This window comes from Leptonotus elevatus, chromosome 2, assembly GCF_054856555.1.
Source record: "Leptonotus elevatus isolate MCC_2025b chromosome 2, RoL_Lele_1.0, whole genome shotgun sequence".
Taxonomy (NCBI): Eukaryota; Metazoa; Chordata; class Actinopteri; order Syngnathiformes; family Syngnathidae; genus Leptonotus; species Leptonotus elevatus.
The window spans coordinates 23,379,438-23,400,876 of record NC_141240.1 but is presented as its reverse complement, the minus strand read 5'-3'; the positions used below and the strand labels follow the sequence as shown (position 1 = coordinate 23,400,876).

The following is a 21,439-nucleotide window of genomic DNA, read 5'->3' as shown; positions in this document are numbered from 1 at the left end:
CGCAAGTGAGACGAATATCCAGGACGTGACATAGGGAAAACAAATATTTGCAGAAAGTCAGCCCAAAGTTCACACTGATGATCCTTTGAGTGTGTCATTGTGGTGGCGGCAGAGCAGCGGCAGCGGCAGTAAAGTTTAACTGGAGTGGAGCGATTGTGCGTTGGGCTAATAGACATCTCATTAAATGAAATGGAGTTCACCGGAGCATCAAGGAGGGTGTGCCACTAAAACCGTTGCGGTTGACATGATTGAACTGTACAACTGCTTTTAGAGGCAATCAAAGAACAGATAAACTGACTCCAGATTAAAGTGTCACGTGGAAACTTATTACATGAGTGTTTATGGGGCAAAATGATGACTCATCTTAGTGTTTTGATAATATTGCTTGCTTATTTACTACTCAGTCTTCTCGGGTTGTATTTTCACTGCAGGTGTCGCGCCTACATCTGTTTTTTGGTCATCTATAGCCAGCCTTGCTGAAGACCTGCAATGACTCACATGCACATGATTGCAGATGATTCCGTTCACACTTGACCAAATGAACCGCACTATCGGAGCAGTTGCACTGGAGTAGGTTTGAACTGAACCCAGCCTTTGTCTCATTACTTGAATCCAGTTACACTGTATTCATTACTTCAGGGAGACTTTGTGTCACATGACTGTCTCACCAATCCAATGGAGCCAGGATGTCACATGACTGCACACAAGTAATGACGCAAAGTGACACATTTTTATATAAAACTTGGCGGAAGTCTACACTTTGAAAAGCGAGTGAGGAGAAGGGCAATAGAAAATGGACAAACCACTGTCATTTATGTTTGCCGAAAATGTCAGCATTTCAGCCTACAACAACGCCATTCGTGACATACAAGAGTCCGTCTCGAATTGTGCCTGACTGTAAACACATATGCACACACACACCCGCACACAGAGATTACCGAAGTACACAGAATAGACGGCGTTATCGTCTATTCTATGTGTACTTACTGTAAATGCTATCTATGATAATACTGTCAGCGGGCGCCATTCAATGGATATATGCACGGCCGTGCTATGTGAATTTATCCGAATATATGGGGCAAGTTCATGCTGTCTGTAGGGTATTTATAAACATTTGCCCCCCCCCCCCCCCATGCATTTCATGTGCCCCCCTTAAGCCTGGGCTCTGGTGACGGGTCTGGGTAATGTGCAGAAGTTACACATTCAATTCTCTGTGGTCCAATCAATAGACATAAGTGCATCTATCTCCACTTTTACTCAAACATCTGCACAAATAAAGCCTTCATTTCAAATTGACACCTGGTACTTCATGCAGTTAAGTAAATAAATGCCATCCAACACTTAACTACTTACACACTCGAAACAGAAATATGAAGTGTTACTCAGTTTTGCAAATTATACAAATGTGCCAGATGTTGTTTAAATGCCACAGTGTAAGAATTCATAACATCCACCATGACGAGTCACTTTGCTGGCAAATAACTTGATTGATCATAAATCGCATGTGTCGAGCACATTAGTGAGATGCGCTACCATAAAAGCTGTAAAAAAAGCGAGAGCAAGCACATTTGGGAACAAGTTGATGCACGCTACAGCTCCGCGGGGCCCTGCTGAAAGATAGCTTTGAGCCTTTTTGTTCCCTTGAACCTTCTTCAGTAATGGATAATGAAAAATAAATGCTGTGTGGCACCGTTTCGCCATTGTGTATTGTTTTGCATAATAAGCAGAGATGAATATATACCAGCTCACATGTCTAGTGCACATGGAAAATACAGGATGCATGTAGTCACTCACTGTTATTCTCTTGCTCAACGTCCCCCAACACCATGGCGGGAACTCCAAAGGCTGAGGCCAACACCCACACGCAGATATTCACCACCTGAACAAAAATGACAAGTAATTAGTTTGCAAGTAGCTGGCGGAGGGCTCAATTCTAATTGCCCCATAGGCCAATGAAAGCCGCCCCCGCTAGGTTGTCTGAACAAGGCTGACGGCGTTGTACACCTGGAGTGCGCTGACAGGAACAGGAAGTCAGAATGGCACACTCAAGTCATTACAAAAACAACACTATGGAGGGAACGACACATGTTTCTTTGGTCTGTATTTAATAATAATAATAATAAAACACACACACACACACACACACACACACACACACACACACCCCCACACACACACACACACACACACACACACACCATATATTCTAAAGGATGAAAAACAGAACCGACATACATATTTGATGTGGCATGGCCACAGTTCACAGTTGCCACAGGAGACTTGGGCAGGTTAATGTCCAATTCCCGTTGTGTGCCCGTCGAAGTGGCTACTGGCTATGTTTACATGCAGTCAATAACCCTTTCAAAACCTGAATATTGCCAGTATTTGGGTTTTGAAAGGCCACACGTGCAAAAACCCAAATACTGTATGCTCTTTCCTAACCCAAATATTTAGTCATGTGATCGGGTTACCTCTCTTGAACATCACTTTGGTTTGTGTTCTGCAACCGCTCTATTCGCAGGGAATCTTGGTCTGAACTAGATTTTCACATTCATTTCTGTCTCTATTGTCAAAATGCCACAAGAACCACACTTTTGGAGCAAGGGGGAAACCGACTATTTTTTTTAAATTATTTTTTGGGGGAGTTTTTCTCCACAGGTTTGGCACATTTCTTGAAACTGAGATGACATTTTCAAAACTGCAAGCTCATTTGGCCAAACACACTTTACATTTATGGACAACCTATCAGTTCATTAGCAAAAGCACATATCTATCCCAAAACTGCTCACACATGCTTCACTCCAAGTTCCTTTCCCAAACAAAGAGTCACAACTGCAAAGATCCTTCTCAATTACTTTGGCTCATCTGCATTCACTTAGTCATTTTGCCAAAAGTAACTTGGATGATTTTGCACAATACCATGGATCACCTGCAAAAGCTCGAATCTCTGCCAAAACAGCTTACCTATGTGTCAAAATCAAATTTCTATGTCATACAAGTAGTCAATGCCCTCATAATGCATCGTCCCTTTGGCATTCTGTGAGCACGGCAAGTCAAAATGATTAGACGTTTTGTAACAACAGCAGACGTGCCGCTAATAAAATATTATCTAAAAAACTGAGGGGGGAAAATAATTTTACAAAAGCAGTTTTCAAAGTTTGCGGTTTGACATACTCCACTCACAGTAAAGGAAATTGCAACACTTTTTATTCACACAAAGTTACTTATACATTAGAGTGCAACAAAAGAAAGTGTAATCCAAATTCTGTATATTTATGAAAAACTAATAACTAAATAAAATTATATCTAGTGCACAGCATAAATGAAGAACCAACTACTTTAACACTTTCACTACATTATTCTGTCGAGTAAATTTTACTATTTAGAGTGGGACCAAATAGACTCAGTTTTAGAGTAATATTTACACTTGGAAAAGAGTTAAATAAAAAAATTGAAAAATAAATAAATAAAAGTCACTCAAGAGTTGAGGAACAAACTCAAGACCTTCAGTTTGGGAAAAAAGCCGGTCGACTCCCTGAGCCACAGAGCTCGTGTCAGCTGGAATCTTAAAACTCCAACACCAAAAACATCTTGGAGCTAATCAAACAGTAGAAGTGGCGTAGCTCAGGTGGTACTGCGGCCGTCTCCCAACCTGAAGGTTCCTCAACCCTCGAGTGACTTTTTTTTCTTCAATTCTTTATTTTACACTTTTCCAAGTGTAAATATTACTCTAAACCTGAGTCTACAGGTCCTACTCAAAATAGAGTCAAATTTACTCTAAATGGAGTCAAATTTACTCTACAGAATTTGTGCAGTCACTATCGTCACCTTCACCCTCTTGGCCATCGTCCTCATTCTCTTGACCATCCATACGCTGCTCTTTGTTGGGCCGAAGGTTTTCATTCACGTCGCAGCGGATACTTTCCCTTGCAATGCAGCGAGGGAAAAAACGGCGGGAATGTCTCAACCATCCTCTACACTAAACTTCTGTGATATGCTTGACTAATTTTGACAATTGAACAGATGATTTTGCATATTATGACTTACACACTGAAATCCTGGTGACATGTTTTGGAGAGGATAGCCATTAGACTGAAAAACAACTAATCTAGTTTAATCAGCAAGATCTATTCATTTGGAAAATGTGCTAAATGTGAGCAAGTTTTGCTAACTTTAGGCTAAATATACACAACCATTTGCACAGATTCACAGAGGCAATTGAGACATGTACTAAGAGATTGGCAATTTGATGAAAGCGATGAGAAATGCCATTTAGTTGGCACCAATTGTAAAGTGGTTTTGGGATTTGTCCAAGGTATTTTGAAAATGTAATTTCAGTTTTAAGAAATGTGCCAAACCTATGGATAAAAACTGTAATGTGGCGAGTGACATGAATGTAATGTGCTTTATTGACCGTAGAACGTTAAAAAGGGAAATTACGTTGATTTGCATAATGACGCTGTGTATCGTGGTTTATATCGGAATATGTATGCAGGAGTAACTATGTCCACTCACACATGTAGACAGGTTGTCCGGAATGTTTCAGAAACCAGAATTTTGACATTGATTTGAATATTGTCTGGACAATTTATCGAAATTTTATCGCAATTTTGATTTTGGCTTCTCTCGATCATTAAAATGTAATGATCGAAAGAAAAAAGATTATTGTGCAGAACGCTGCGGAGCGTTTACAAGTTCCCTACGTTGTGAAAGGACCCTGAATGCACCATGTAGCTTGTAGCTAGTCCGGAGCGAATCAGTGTGATTCAGACGTTCCTAAGTGACCTTCAAGCTGTTTGATGACACTCTAAAAACACGATAAGTACAGTGTGTATTTAAATACAAAACATTCTTCGTGTTTAACACATCGCGAGCCTAGCGCTTTTGCTGATGCAAGTGAATGGAGGATCCCATTCAAATGCTAACAGGAAGTTAGCATCAACCTGCGGGAGTGATAGTTCTTCAAATAACGCATATTCACACACACATGCTGTGGAAACACATACTCAGAGGAAAGATAACACTACTCAAATAACCCAATTCTTCCCAATATCAAGTTATTTTAATAGAATTCAATCGTGACTTTCTTCTGTTCTTATTGTAAGCATGTACACCATGGATGTACGGCAACACACTGCCCCTAAGAGGCCAAAACATGCAGGAACACCCAGTATTTGTTTTGCAATTACTGTTTTAGTATACAGTAGTTTTATTTTACTTTTTTTTTTATTTTATCAGTTTTTTTCCATTTAAATATTGACAGAATTTTTTCCCCCTCAAAATTCAAGGATACAAATATATCCAAGGACAGTGTAGTGTAAATCCAGCCTGGTGCTTCATCACTCACAGTCCCATCCCATATAAACATCCCATGTTTATATTCTGTTGTGTGGTATGCTAAGTGCACATTTTACCTTGGCCTTGTGAGGCGTCCTCATGTCCAGAGCTTTGACAGGGTGGCAGACAGCCACATACCTGTCCATGCTCATTACTGTCAGCGTGAAGGTGCTAGTGAACATGTTGTAATAGTCGATGGACACCACCGCCTTGCACAAGGCGTTTCCAAACGGCCAGAAGCCCAGGAACACGTCAGTGCCCTGGAAACATTGGCAAATGAAAACAATGAGGATGTGGAGCTCCCCATCCACACTCAAGCGCTTCCATGAAGAGTTCATGATTCTGTCAAGTGGAGCGTGAAAGTGCTTCACCTTTCTCTCACGCCGTTAATTGATCCTTACGCTGATTAGACTTCATTTACACATTAATTAAAAATGTAAATAGTCATTTGGCCTTGATGACATTTCAGAAAATATATTTTGAGGTCATTGATTGATTGTCTTTGTTAACAAGATTGCACATGCAACTTGGTGGATGAATAATTGAGGATGCAGATGCAGTGTTGAAAACACATTAGATTGTAATAATATTCAAATCAATTGTGTGAATGCCCAAAATACATTTACTTTCCATGGTTGTTGACCCAATGAGGACATTTTAAATGTTTCAACAAACTGAAACTCAGTAAAGAATAAAAGGAGCAGTTTATTCTGAATTTCAAGTATTAGGTCATGTGTTAAGTAAAAATGTACTCTATAATATTGTACTTAAAACACACAGTAATGACATCATTAAATAAAATATAACTAAATAAACAGTTATTGCCCATTTTTTTTTGCTTCAACTCAATGGTTAGTGTGCCGCTCCTTTTGTTGTTCACACACTTCCCTCAGGTAAAATTGCGTATGTGGCTGTATTAAATACACAACGGCAATTCTCTTTGTTTTACGTCCATTTTGACAGTAAACTTCAACTGGATGTGACATTAAACAACTTTAAGCCTCCTTTTTGAAGAATTGCTATCTGCTGTTACTCATTATTAGATAACATTAGTTGAACTCACTGCCACCACAGCACTTATATCTAAAAATTTAACTTGCAAGTCAGAGCAAAAAAAAAAATAATTGGCTGAACGATGGCTTCAAATCCTTGAAAAACTGGTCACTTAACACTACTTGTTTTGTTGCAGTACAGATCGCAGATGAATCTGATGAAATCAAAGTGGCTTGCAGCCACGAGGGGGCATCTTTTACCTTACAGGCACAACACTTCACTCTAAATTGTTAATTTATGCCCCCCAAAAAAAAAAGAGTCATTGATCAAGAACTCACCTGGAATGGTAAAGTGGCGAGGAATAAAGAGTCAGCTAAAGCCAGATTGAAGATGTAGATGTTGGTGGCCGTCTTCATCTTAGTGTATCTTTAGACACACACACATAGACACACACAAAGACATCAACGGTTTCAGTTAGTGTGCATGACAAGTAGAAGCATGGTGGTGGTGGTGCGGCATTAAAATTCACAACTAGATCCTGTAGTTGGCTTGCGGGGGACGCGGGGGCACTTTAATCAGACCTTCAGCTTTGGAATTCATTTAAAGCATCACTCTAAACCAACCGGTCCTGGTATGACTGGACTGACTTGGCCCTTTTCAAGTGTTATTAATGTGAGTGATGGATCAAGCTAAGCACAAGTTCAAACAGTAACCATTGATTGGAGAAGTTTTGTTCAATTCACATCCACAAACTGAAGATTGGCGTGGAAATTAACATGAACAGACAAGCCTGGTGTGATACTTGACATTTTGTCTTTTTTCAGCATAGAAGAGGATTCTACGCCAATTGTAGACATCAAATTATTTCCCCATCTGTTTCTAAGCAGAAGTTTTGTGATTGTAATCGTCTCCAGTGTCTGCACTAGTCAGACTTTTGTACTGATAAAGCAAATCAGAGTAGTACAATGCTGGTAGAATGAAGAAAATGGGCAGAAAATGAACACAGCAATATACCATTCAACAAGTACTGTTAGAAGAAGAAAGACAGAAAAGAAGAATAAATTGTACACAGCGGGTGCATTTCCTCATAAAGGCCTCCACGAAGGGCAAATTTATGACTTATTACATTGGTTATCTAGTTCTGTGATTGATTGTGCAATCATACTGACTAATGAATCAACCAACGCGCAGATTAAATTGTGACTCAACTCCCTCTTTGCACTTGGCATAAGTCATCAACAAGCTTCAAAGCCACATTTTAACTCTGTGAATTAAGGCTGTGGAGCGTCAGTAAAGACGATCTATGATATGATAACATTTTAGCAGAGGTCTCAACTGTGGTCAACCTGGAACCCACATTTTGCACTTGTCATCAAGTCATGACCCACTTTTAACAACATTAAAGAAAATAAATTGTTATAAAATAGCGCTAAAAAACACATGCTTCCATTCAAGTGCCTATCAGAGCGCCTCATAGAATTTCACCTAAATCTCGTCACGGTTCTCTTTTTAGGAAAGTCCTTTGACCAAAGTAATAATGTTTCTCACACAAACCTGTCAAAAAGCAATATTTTGTCAAGATTTGGCGTACATTTTAAATATTTCACTGGACAGGGGGCCCTCAGTTTACGGCAGTGACATAACATAAAAAAAAAAAAAAAGAAGATTTGTCCCCTGTTGTATAGTCCATTCACTAATCTACCTTAACACAGTAACCATTTGTGTCAAAAAGCCCTTGATAAATATATACTGCGCTAACTTCTTGTGTTGCGTCATGCGTTGACATATTCTTACGTTTCTGCGCATACTAGCTCATGGCATGGAATTCATAACCTTGTAACATTGTATGTTGGAACCATCACAAACCAAGAATGTTTTACTTCCCGTCGGCGACCCACCCGTTAGGGGTCCCGACTCACCAGTTGAGAATCACTGTTTTGACGCATTTAGCTTAAACAAGAAAAACAGCAAGAGACTGTCCTTAAGTATTATATTTTTAGGGGTACAGTATTATCTATACCTCTCGGTTTTGCTTTTGAACCCATGACTCTTTAAGATGCCTGTTAATGTGACAGGATGCCAAAATAATTGCAGTGGAATGTGTAGAAAAGTTTTGGTTTCTTCACCTTAGTTAGTGAGATAACTTTGCCTTCATTTCCTTAAGTTGACTTTTCTTTTGAGATGATGCTGCACTTTTAAATTCACTGCACCATCGCTTGTCCAATTGCAATAAAAACTTTCCTCATTCACAAGTTGCGTGTCGATCTTCTAGCCGACTCCTGCGTTTCCTCTTCCCTCCATTAAAGATGGAGGGAGGAACCAGGATGAAAGGAATCCGCAATCTGATGACTCTTTCATCTGGCGTGCTGTTCCCTTTCAAATATTAATCATCACTTTGAATTATTCACACTCCACAGCCAGCACTGTGTTGGCTCGTCACTGCATGAACGGAAAATATACTGTCATAGGATTTATTAACTTTTTGGGGGGAGTTATTTTAAACACAACACTGCATTAGCGTATTTAAAGATGAGTGGTTTGTTTTCTCCAAGCTAAGAAATTAAAATGTGCATTCTTTAGCACAACTAAGGAGGGTTCTGTCATGTTTTTCTGTGTTCCTTGTTTATGTCTAGTCAACTCGTTAGGCTTTCGTTTTTCACCTGTTCTCGTCAGCCCTGTTCTTTCTGTCAGCCAATCCTCCTTCTTCCAGCCAGTCTTGTCTCGTCCTGTGTCCAGTTTGCTTGCACTTGGTTCCTCCACTTTATGCCTCCATACTTCACTACGCAAACTCCTCGTTGTAAAAGGAGGAGGCCAATTTATTCATCTGCTAATTTGTGTGTCACTTCTGGTAGAACTCTAGAAACAAAAATCGATCATTTAATTTTAACAATCTGTGTGCTGGATCTGAAGCCAACCAATACATTTGGCAGCAATGTAAATATAGAATGTTAACTAAACTCTCATTCACAATGATCAGACCTTTCTGTCAAATACCATATCCACTTTGTGCTTAAGTAAGGTTTTACTATATGGCATTAGTAGAGTGTGTTAGTTCACATTAATAATTTAATCACTCAAGCCACACAACACATGCATAGACAAATTGTATAATAATGCGGGTACCAGACCCACAAATTAATAACAAGACATAGGGAAGTGAGTAAGTACAGTATAGAAAAACAGTATCAATAAAATAACACAAAATACTCAAGGCACCAAAAAAAACACAAACGCTGCGGTCTCTTGCTGAGCCAAAGGCCAAAGAATAGAGATATCTGGCAAAAAAATGCCGCTTTTAAATGACAGAAAATATTTCTGAGCACTTTTGCAGGTGTCACAAAGCCACTATTCAGCCTGAAGAACATTTAGGTTGAAGAAGTGCCCCCCCCCCCCAATAAATAAATAAATAAATAAAATAAAATGCAATTTCTTTCTGCAAACCAGGTTTGTGTCCAGCCAGTTCCCCAAATGCCACTGGATATTTTTCTGTGTTAATCTCAAAGCCTGGTGAATATGAACCAAAAGAGGTCTTAAACAACAGAACTTGAGACTAAATACATTTTTCTACTGTGGTCAAGTGTAGTTTGAATGACGTCGTAGTGCTATTTTGCCTGAAAGAAGGCATGCATGACAAAAATGTGATCAGAAAGCTTCTCGTCAACCCTTTACAAGAAATCATTTTCTGTCTCTCTTATTTCTGATTACCTCTATACCCTGTTTACACGTTGACGACAAAGCTCATGAAGACTGTTTAGCGCTACACCTTGAGCCCTTTCATTCCATGTCCCCTTGATGACAACCACAAAGCCAATTCAGTGAGCACTCGCTGCCTGCGCAGTTATCACAACCCTCCTTGTGACCACATCCACTCTTTCCGTCAAGAGTCTCAGTAAGCCATTCAAAGGGCCTACCTTGATCCCTGCACAGATGGAGGGATTATCGTAATGTACTGATGTCATGTAGCCAGGTCTAACAAAGTGTTCATCATCTCCTGTCTGTGAATGCTTACACACACAGAAACACACAGCGTTTACCAAATCCCAACATCACCAACTAATCCACTGTTAATTGTCAAGTTGGATAATGTGAATTTTATAGGAGTAAGGATGAACTTGATAAAACCACTTTTTGTTTTTAGCAACACAATTGCTACTATGTACCATCACTATATTCTCTTTTATGTCCTGTCAACATAATAGAAAGTGAGGGCTTGCCTTCACTGGTTCACTGAGGAATTTAAATAAACATGCAAACTGCACTGTACATCTAACTAGCTAACAAACAAACAAGCAAGCCAGCCATGTTTGTGCTTGGCATGGGTGTACTTAATATCAGGCAAACATAGGCAGTTGCCCGTGGCCCCGAGATTTACAGGGGTCCCAAAAAGTCTCATAAAAAAACATTGATAATGTTTTCTTTAAATCAAAGTGCAGCGATGAAATCAAGTGACGCTTCATCAAGTCGACGAGCACTAAAGTTGTATAAATGTTTTTTATATTGACTTCCGGTTTGACTGAACACTTTTCACCTGCTACAGACCACTATTTTGATTTTGTGGATAATCAGAGGTGGGCATTCCATTAATCTGTCAATGACGGATGCCTGTTTTGTTGACGATTGATGGGAAACTTACCGGTAGTGGGTTTTCATCCGTCAATTCGTCAGTCTAATCATCAATGCGTCAATGATGGAATGCCTATTTTACTGAAAAATTAGGAAATCATTGACAGAGGCCCATTTCGCCAAGAAATGACGAATGACGGGTTGACGACTATGATGCGGTTCGGCTGGAAATATTGACGGATTGATGATGACAGAAGGGTGTACCGACAGTTTACGAATGACGCTCAAAATTCATTAACGCAGGTGAAGAGAGGGGCAGAGCTGATCAACCGATCACACGGTGGGTTTTTGTTGGCTCCAATGGTAGGGAGCGATGCTGGTCTGGGGGGCTGGAAACACCTGTGAGAGTCCACTTGAGTTTCATCTTCCATCTCTGGCAGAACTACGGCCACATCTCGATAGAAACGATGTACATGGGCAGGCTTCAATTGTTGAGGCCGCCAGTCGGAACTTTGACGGTAAGATGGTTGACGCCAGTTGTTTCGGCAATCCCTGAACCCAATGGTGGACACCAAGGGTGAGGGATGTCTTCAAGCTAGAGAAGGAATCCTATTCAGGCTTTTTGGCCCAAGGGACTCTGGAGGCAGCTGATGAGTATCAGGAAGCTCAGTCATCTGGGAGGGGCTTAGAGTAGAGCTGCTGCTCCTCCTAATCGAGAGATGAGGTTGCTATGGCAACTGTTTAGGATGCTTAATGGACGCCTTCCTGGTGAGGTTTGTTTTCTGCTTAGGTTGCTATCCCTGTGACCCAACGACTGATGAGCGTAAAAGGACACAATGCAAATTACTGTCTGACAAACAAGGCTAAATGGTCGTCATTGTTTGCAAAAATACTTGAGCGTTGTTAAATTTGGATTCAATATCTTCCTTGGTTGTTACTATTGGTTGCAGTTCTCGTATTGACCAAAGCCTCATTTCCACCGCCGGTATCTACTCTACTCTACTCTACTCAACTCTACTCTACTCTGCAAAAGCCCCGTCTCCACCAACAAATCTACCTGGCTCTACTCGCTTTTGCTGGTACCTGCTCCTTTGCGGTTCTAAAAAAAGTAGCCCAGTTCCAAAACGTGGCGTAATTATTTTGGAGGCCATTGATTGGTTCGAGACATCAATGTGCAGCTGCGCAAACCACCATCCCAGGAAAACAGATTAATGCTTGGACTTTTGAGGAGGTGCAAACCTTTTTAACATTTTTGAATGCAGTCTTCTGGTTGCTGCAATATTCATTCGATGTCTTCAGGCTGAAATAAACAGGCACAAACCATTGTTTGCGCTCTCCATTGTTTTTGCCCGTGTGTGCAGTGCACGCTAGCTGCCGTCGCTTTAGCATGACATCACTGGCAAGGTGAGGAGGGGCTCCCGGGTGGTGGCCGTGGCAGTGGAGACGCACTGCTTTTTGGTACAGAGCCAAGTAGAGCAGCGCAGAGTAGAGTAGAGTAGGGTAGATACCGTCGGTGGAAACGAGGCTCAAATGTCACCCGCACCCAATAGCCCGCATTTCTTCAAAGGAAGCTGATTGGAACAATCATATTGTGAACTGAAATCCAATCATTTCTAAACTTGATGGATTTGTTTAATTCAAATGCCTTCTCACAATTTAGCGATCTTCTTTTCCCAAGGTAAGGTCTGATCTATTAAACTTGTTACAAATGTTGCTGCTAGGTAACCTGAGAGCTTGTCTCGCACAAGAAAAAATGATGAAAAGATTATTTTCCCCCTGTGTTTTCTCAACAGGCAGATAAATAAAAATTGCAACCCAAAAAAGGGGATAAGGTGCAGTTGCCCTCCCTAAGTGTCCTTGAACATGACACTGAGCCTCTAATCTCTGATGAGATGGCTGGCACCTCTCACGGCTGCCTTCAGTGTATTAGTGTGAATCATTAGTGGCGTGCGCACACACGCACACTCGCACGTACACAAGCTTTTCGTGAAAAGAAAAAGCACATTGCTTACCAGTTGCATCAATGAACATGCAAAATATAGAATTGTGGAAATTTGACAAAGATGAGTTGGAGATCGGTTGTCTTGCTTCAAGTTTTTTATCTTCAATTTTCTCCAATTATTTTTAGATGACAGAAAATGTAACCAAAGTGCTTTGCTTGAACAGAAATAAGCTTGTGTGTTTCGGATCATATGTAGATCTTTGGCCTCCGGTAGAGGTTAATCCTTGTCTCAGGAAAGGTGGATAGTTATTGCAAATGAGGATTATGCCACCATATATTAAATGTTATTCACTTAAAGTGCACCCCCGGCAGTGTCTAATCTTGTATCTGCCCAAACAGCGCACCCGGAATGTGACGTCACGTCATTGACTGGGCTTTCCATTTACCCATCAGTTAATAATGAGTGACACGCCACAACGTTGTTGTTTTCATATGAATTGTCATTTGTTGTCCTATATGTGGTGGTTAGGGGCTGGACTCGTAGCGAAAAATTTGCGATCGCTGTTTTTTGAAAGCATGTCAAAAGACAACGCAGCATCAACCTTTAGTTGAAGATAATTACTAACTTAAATCACCAGGATTCCATTGCTGTAAACTATCAAACGTCAGAACCAAGGGTGATCTTCAACCCATCCATCCATCTGTTTCATGAAATGCTTATCCTCTTGGGCTAAATGTTAATTCAGCCGCTTGTCCTAGAAGCTAAGCTAGCCGTTGTATTTTTGTGTCCTCTCCAGTGTGCACAAGGCCAAATTCCCTTGTGACGTATCCAAGACAAAGGCGTTGACGCTGGGTTTCATTCACTGCTTTGACAGTTGAATTTAATGCTCTATAGACACAAATACCTCCGGTGCAATTTAATTTACGCTCCTAGCTGACATGCTCGTAGATTAGCTCAAATGAACTGAGAAAAGAATGGAAGCTGGGGGTTTTTCTGTGTGACTCATGAACTTGTCATTGTAAGAATTTTTTTTAACTTAAAATAAGGATGACCGTAATAGTTTTGCTGCTACTTTACAGTATGTCACACTGACTACGTTCCTCCTTCCCATACAGCAGTTGTCCTTCGCACTGCAGTGTATAAATAATTCATAACTTCCATAATTCCTTGTGTGCAGTTGATAACATGACATCTCATCATTTGACAAACTTTTTTAGCAATGATCAAAGCGCCACCAAATGGAAGAGAGCAGTGAGAGTGATAGCGGCCTGACGACACTTGTCACTCGACACTGTCTTCGGGCTAGTATGTCGCACAAACTGCAATCGTAATAGCTTTTCCCCCCCTCGGAGATGAGAGCCGAGAGTCTTGTCACCCGCCAGCAGCCCATGTCGTCGTTAAATTGTCCAAGAACTGGAGCAGCTCCAAGGGGAGCATCCATGGGAGTAGGGGGAAGGGCTTGGGGAGGTGTTGGATCATCAAGGGAGAAAGGGGATGATGCTATTGAACATGTGACCTATGTGTTACAGGATAGTCGCCATTAACCAGCATCTCACCTTACCTCTCCTCATCCTCTAATGGTAATATAAAAATGTCTCTAAGCTCACCTGCAACATGTTTTTGTTTTTGTTTGGCTGACTTTGTCCACAGTTTTTCCACATTCTGCCATTGACATGATGCCAATTATAGATTTGTGCTGTTAGTTACATGACCCAGAACACAGAATATCCATTATTATATATTGTACTCTAGTATTGGGGTATTAGTATCTGTCTGTGAGCAACCTAGTATATAGTCAAAAATCTTTGGATATGAAGCGTGAAGTTATTCTGTCTCTTTTACAGCTCTTACAGCTTGGATTCTTCTGGGAATGTTTGCGACAAGATGTTACAGTGAGCCTGTGCGAATAGTTCCCCATCTGCTCCATTTCCATTACCCCATCCAAAATGGATTTATTGGGCTTGTTCTACTACAACAAACTCAACCAAGCATACCTTTATGAACTGTGCTTTGTGCACTGTGGCACAGTCATACTGGAAGAGAAAGCATCTTCCTCAAAACTATTTCCACAAATTTGGAAGCATACATCCAGCCGTCGTGTAAGTCCTCAATAGGTGAGCGGAAGTCTGTCTGTCTGTCTGTCTGTCTATCTATCTATCTAGCTATCTATCCATCCATCCATCCACCCAATAACTCTTGACGATGGAGTTGCGGTTTTGCCTCCTCTGACAGCAAGACACAGGTCTTACCATCAAAGTGGCAGATTTATTGGCAGTGCCCCTGCAGGTATGTCTGAGTGCAGTGGACACGTAAAGTGTGACACAATTCATTTGACCTTCCTTGATGACATTTACTGTGCAGTCACATAAGTCTGATACGGCCATTGGATGATGCAAACAAACATTTTGAATCATCTTGATAAATAACGCGTTGTTGCAGCTGATTTCAACACAATTTCAATAAAGACAGGCAAAGCTAAGCAGGAGATTTATCTCTGAATTTCAGCAAGAACAAGAATTGAAGCTGGAGGACCTAGGAATCAGGATTGGAGCCAGGACGTAAACACAGTTAGCAAATTATCCAAAACCAACTGACAGGAGTGGAGTTGCCCTTGGCCAGCAGTGACACGTGTATAAAACACGGAATGTTACGAGGCCCAACCTGACGATGTTCCGGGCAAACAAAGTCGAATGTCAAACAAAAGTGTAGCTGACAACCAGGTCAATATATCACTTGAGTGAACATTAATTCTGACTGTTTTGAATTTTAGTACTTGTGCTACACCAAGGGAAAAAATGGGTGAAATTATATATATATTTTGTAATTTTGCATTTGAATGTCAAAATTCCCACACAAACCTCTTCTTACATCTTATGCCTGTTTCTAGATACTTACATCAGGTAAAAATGTTGTTAAAGACAATTCTGACTGATCTGGAATTGATCCCAAAGTCAGCTGGTACAGGCTCCAGTTCACCCATAACCCTAAAGAGAATAAGCGGTAGACAATGAATGAATACATTCTGTTTTGTCATCTCATTTCTAGATGTCATTCTACCGACACTCAGACATGCTTTTCAAATCGTTGGGGATCTGGGTAAAACAGAAATATGCATATCCATAGACATATGGAGACACTTTGTCACCCAAACTCATTCATTAAAAGGGTTTAACAAGCATCTTTAGCTGAATATGGTGGTTTGGAAACTCATCAACAAAATGGAGCTAAATTGTCCTTTGTTGGTAACTTGAATGATATGTCAAGCTATAATACACCAGCAAATGTTACAGTGAGATATAATCATCTTCTTTTACACACTGGAAAGAAGATAATGTTGCTCATCAGTCTCTCTTTTTATATGCTTCCTGTGGTTTTGTCACCACATGTTTTCCAATGTGTGTGTTGTCTCAATAAAGGTTGGGAAACACTGACCTAGCCATTCCTTTCCCAATGAGCTGGAGTTTTGTTTGGGAATTTGGCATATCATGTTGTGGATGTTATTTTATTACAAGGCTCCGGCGCAATTTGGTGAAAGTAGACCAGAATTTAGACCAGCTAAAAGCAGGTCTAAGTACGTGGCACAAGTGGTGTACCGCAATGTTAGCGGATTTAATCGTATTATCGTCTTTAAGATATTTTTAAAAGCCGCGACTAACGGTAAGTGGGAGGTTCGGTTGTCACATACGGTTGCACGATCGGGGTTAGAGCAGTCTCCAAGTGCTGTCAGGGGTGACATTGATGCAGGCCCTTTCATCATAGTTTTTTGTGTGCATATTGTAACTGTCTTTCCATTCACATACACAGATAATGTAAACATCTGCCTGAGAGGGAACAATATTATAGAGAAAAAAAGGCTTCCATGCCTCACTTATAAAGGCCACGATTTCAGTGCAGTAAGAACCAATTGACAAGACGGTATCTAATTTGTCGCACCTTGTTTTCTGAACCAGGCTTTTTTTCATGATCATTATGAAGCAGGCAAATGAGCTGCGCATGGCTGATACGTTTCCTAATGCAACTGAACCCTGCTTTGTGCTGCGAGTCTACAGCAATCATTAGCCGACCCTCTCGGCAACTAGAAGATGAGGAGGACGCAAGGATGAAAGAGTAAAATCTGATAATAAGGCATGGAAGAAAAACAAGAAGAAAGGCTTCTCTGCACCATTCAAGTTCTGCTTTCTTTCCTCTTAACATTTCAACGACAGCCTGCAAACTGGATACAAATTCATGATCTCCGGCAAACAGAATGCAACAACTAAAACAGATATGCTTGAATTAAAATGTCTTTTTTGGTGTTACAATGAAGCGTTGTTGACTGAGTCTGCTCAAGCAAAGATTAATCTGAAATGTTTTTCACCTGTTAAGCGCACTTGGAAACCCAGCTTTTTTTTTATTGAATTTTGACTTATTACTACATTCCAAATAAATTATTTTGCCAACGTCAAGTTCTGTGAGGTGTCACTGCACTTTTTTTTCATTTTTATGTTTTGTCACTGTACTTCTAAATCAAATATTTTTGTCACCTGAGTAGAAGAAGAAGAAGAAGAAGAAGAAGAAGAAAAGAAAAAAAAACGATTTAACAAAAAATAAGGTCATAACTCCAAAAACGATTGGGGAACAACAAAACATGGAATTGGGATTTTAAAAAAGCTTCTGAGTCTAGTCGTAAATTATGAAATGTGTTAGCATGAGTAACATGTTTCATAGCATAGCATAGCATATAGGCCTATGTGTGATATCTTGTAGCTTTATGGGGAGCACTTTTTTTTATAGACTCAATGAATAAATCTATTTGTCACAAGAAATTGGCCAAGTTCCAACCGGATAACTAACACGATATTTCCTCGAATTTTCCTTGCCTGGTCATTAATCGCGACAACGCGTGAACCACCACTTGAGACTGCGTACGTCATCAATAATGCCATTTCCTGAAAATGAATCCCGTTTTGATCCGCGCTTCAGAAATTCCATCCTGGATTTCTTGACAAACGCTCCGAAGCCTGGGCACATTTTCACCCATTACAAGTGGATACTACCGTACACGTATGGGTTGTTATGGAAACAGGCAAGAGTCCTTGAAGGCTGCCCAGAGTGAGGCTTCATCTTGAGCTTCGGCCTTAGGCCACTATGATTATGTTCCTCTCTGAGGTGCACCTTCTTTTGTGAAGGCTGCAAGAGAAAACACATGCTTGTATGAATCCCTGTTCTAAGCCCTTATTGTTGTTGTTGTGAGCTTCAAAACATGAGGGTTTGAAGTATCCCCCCCCACCCCCCTACCTGCATTATTCTTCGGTTTATTTCAACGTCCTGAAAAAAAAGCCCGGTTTGGTCCCATGCCATTGTAAAAACACTGAAGTATCGTTGAGCAAGATACTGAGCACCCAGGTGCTCCCGAGTGTGTCTCATCAGTAGGTGAATGAGTAGTTAAATGTAAAACGTCTTGTAAGGTGGAAACACGTTATTTAAACAAAGTTCTATTTAGCATGTAATTTAAATAAAACAAGAATTTTTAAAGGTTATAAACTTCACAAACCTGGCATTGTTAAAAAGCAATTATTCCAATTGGAAATCAGATGTATTAAGAAATAAGTCACTAAAGAATAGAAACGTCTGTAACAGGACCAAATTGGCACCTTCATAAATCCTTTATTAATTGTACAGTAGGGGGCATCGAAGGCACTATAAATATGAAAATATCTGATTTTTGGCTTGGCCCAATAATATTATTTTTTTCTACTTGAAAAGACGAGATCATCATTAAGCCACATTTCACCGACAATATCAATGTCATTGTATACTATTTAAAAAACGTAACATGGGTCCACATAATTAAACCTGACTAATTGATGAACTTTCTTACCGATTTTATGTAAGTATTCAGTGTATATTATTCAACTGAATTTATCTTTAAATTGACAGTTTTTGTTTTGGGCAGCTGGCTTCAGCCACCTTCAGGACATTTTGGAAATTCTCATACAGTTGTGGTCACATTTACAGCAAAGACCCTCGAAACGACTGGGCAGCTACGAATTTCTTCATGTGAAAAGGCCAGGTAGGATGAACAAAAGCCGAAAGTGGTCAGCATTCAGAAACTATTCAGCTATTCACTCACAAACTGTCCTACCTATACTTTCTGCATTTAACTCATTCACTGTCAGCACAGTTAAAATTGATTTTTGACGTCTGTGTCCGTCAATGGCACTGAATGCGACAATAGTGGGGGTTCACTGTATCTAAATATTTCTGCCTGCATTGCATTGCTCTCATCCAAGATGTAGCGGCGACATCAGGTCGTAGATGAGAACATTTGATCAATCCAATTCTATGTGATTGACAACAGCAATGTATTGAATGTTGTAATGCGTAACCTAACTCAATCTGGCAACAAAGTCACCTTGATGAATCCGAGATGTGACTTTGTGACAAGTAAGGATGAACATGACACAAAAGAACCCATTCAGTAATTCCTCATTATGGCGTGTGATTGCGTCCCATACAAAATGCGTTTTTGTTGGATTCATCAAGGTATGACATCATCTCTGTTGGCATTTCATCCCCACTCTGGGACCTTCTATGAAAGTGAATCATCCTTTCACTTTTTCCTGCCTCCCACCGTTGCCGCCTTCCCTCTAACACGGCCGAGTCATCGTGACACGCCTCCGAGTGTCTTTGGTCGCAATCTCCTACAACTCATGCTTCTAAAACAAGAGACATTCGAAGGTCATAAGAGCAAGCTGTGTTTAGTTTGGGGATTTCAGGTTAAAAAAAGAAGAAGTTTGAGCTCAGGTTTGGCCTTTGAACATCACAGCTATCTTAAATTATGCACTCTAACGAGAAAGCCTGAAAGAAGAATAAAGACAAGTGGTTTTAGCAGTACACAGACCTTACAACAAAATAAAAACAGTCCGTTTGAAAGTGCTATTTTTAAACATATGACCAGACTGTTTCATCACTCTTTCCTCTGTCACTGTTGTCATGACGACACCTCACTTTGGGCTTCATTTACTACAATACCAAATAGCGAGCGCTAAATTGCATGTTTATTCACTCTAACAGATTTCACAGGTGTCAAAGTATGGTTGCAATCAACGTTTTCACCATGGAACATTTGAAACAGTACAACAAGCGCAAAATGAAGTTTGAAGTGATGGAATTGGAAGTGTTACTGGAAGACAAAATAATGAAAAGAAGGAAATTTGTCATTTGAATGCCATCAACTGCATCGAAGCTCCGATTTGTTTGATTTAACTAATCATGAGTGCTAATCCTGCATAACGTTGGAAGTGAGCCACACTCTTAATGGCAAGTGTAATTTAATAACCCTGAGTAAGTCTAAACCATGAAATATATGAGAGAAAATTCGGATTCTTTATAAATAGGGTATTTATTGGTCCTTTTGAACAAACTAAAACTTGTTTTTTTAATCGAATTCCACATATGACTTAATTTGTGTCATATTTGATACATCCGGTCACAATGCTTTAAATTCATACATTTATAACTGTCAAAACTATAATAATAAACAGACATATCAACCAAATTTAGAAAGAACATTTCCCACTATTAATAAGCCTAGGTGTCTCTCCTTTCTCAATTGGGGCAAATTTGCAAGGAAAAGCCGTCAGCGGCGTGATACTGCCCTCTAATGGATTATCCGTGCAATGCATGTGTCAGATCATATACGTCAGGGTTTTAATAAGAAAAAAAGATGTCTTGTATTTAATATGATATGTTTGGTGTTAGAGGTTTAAGCGTTGGTGTTGAAGTGCTTCCCTCATGAGCGAAAATGTCTCTGCTCTTTTCTTGCTCTCCTTTCTCTTCACACTGTGGCTTAATTGAAATCAACTAGGCCCAAGATCCGCCCTGTTCATCATGAAAATGCCCCGTAGAGCGCAAACACAGAGCAATTCCTTGTGGAGTGTTATCAACAATTTGATATAAGGGTGAAGCTCCAGCACCCATCTGCAGCATGTCTGTGACAGGAAACGTAATCAAATAGCTCGTAGGTAGGTTTGGATTGCATGACACCAATGTATTGTACAAACAGGCCACTCATCACTCACCATCACTATAGCAACAGTGGTCTTACAATTTCAGGATGTGTTTGATTTCTACCATCACGGCACATCAGATGTTTCTCTGTTATACAACTTGGAACACTGCCAAGTCGGGCTGTACACGATTTGGTGGTGACTTGGATAGAGTTGCGAAAAACAAACGCCGAATGAGAATTTCCGATTCCAGTCAGCATAGCGTATTGTTATTAAACAGGACTTTTCAGAGGGCCTTATACCGTCTCCGTATGTGTATGTACGTGCGTGAATGCTACATGTGTGCTACTTTCCCGCAGACGCCCGACTAACATGCATTCAATGTAACTGTTAAGTAGTAAGTCAATAAAGCCCAGCTAGTCAGTGCGCCATCTTAGCAACAAAGCAAAGGGAGTTTGCAAAGTTGTACGCCGGAACTAGCTTAGTGCTAGCTAGCACGAGGCTAGTACAACACAACGAGGATGGATTTAAAATGGGGAAAAAAAAATCCTGGTTCTGCCATTGGCCACGGTATGGTGCGAGATCCTGGAGATTAAATTTAATTATGGTAAA

At 40.3% G+C, this 21,439-nt stretch overlaps 1 protein-coding gene across 3 annotated transcripts in view; it reads right to left on the bottom strand.

The window, feature by feature from the left end:
• LOC147179253 (nociceptin receptor-like) overlaps positions 1-21,439 on the bottom strand; it is a 47,095-nt gene that overhangs the window by 16,566 nt on the left and 9,090 nt on the right. For 2 of the 3 annotated variants that reach the window (XM_086068979.1, XM_086068978.1), the window contains 3 exons: positions 6,669-6,756; positions 5,415-5,597; positions 1,795-1,879 (listed from right to left, as the gene is read on the bottom strand). In XM_086068979.1, coding sequence (XP_085925105.1) covers positions 1,795-1,879; positions 5,415-5,597; positions 6,669-6,756 — 356 coding nt within the window. Of the gene's footprint in view, positions 1-1,794; positions 1,880-5,414; positions 5,598-6,668; positions 6,757-15,731; positions 15,821-21,439 lie in introns of all 3 variants that reach the window. The other variant, XM_086068980.1, reaches the window with a different exon arrangement.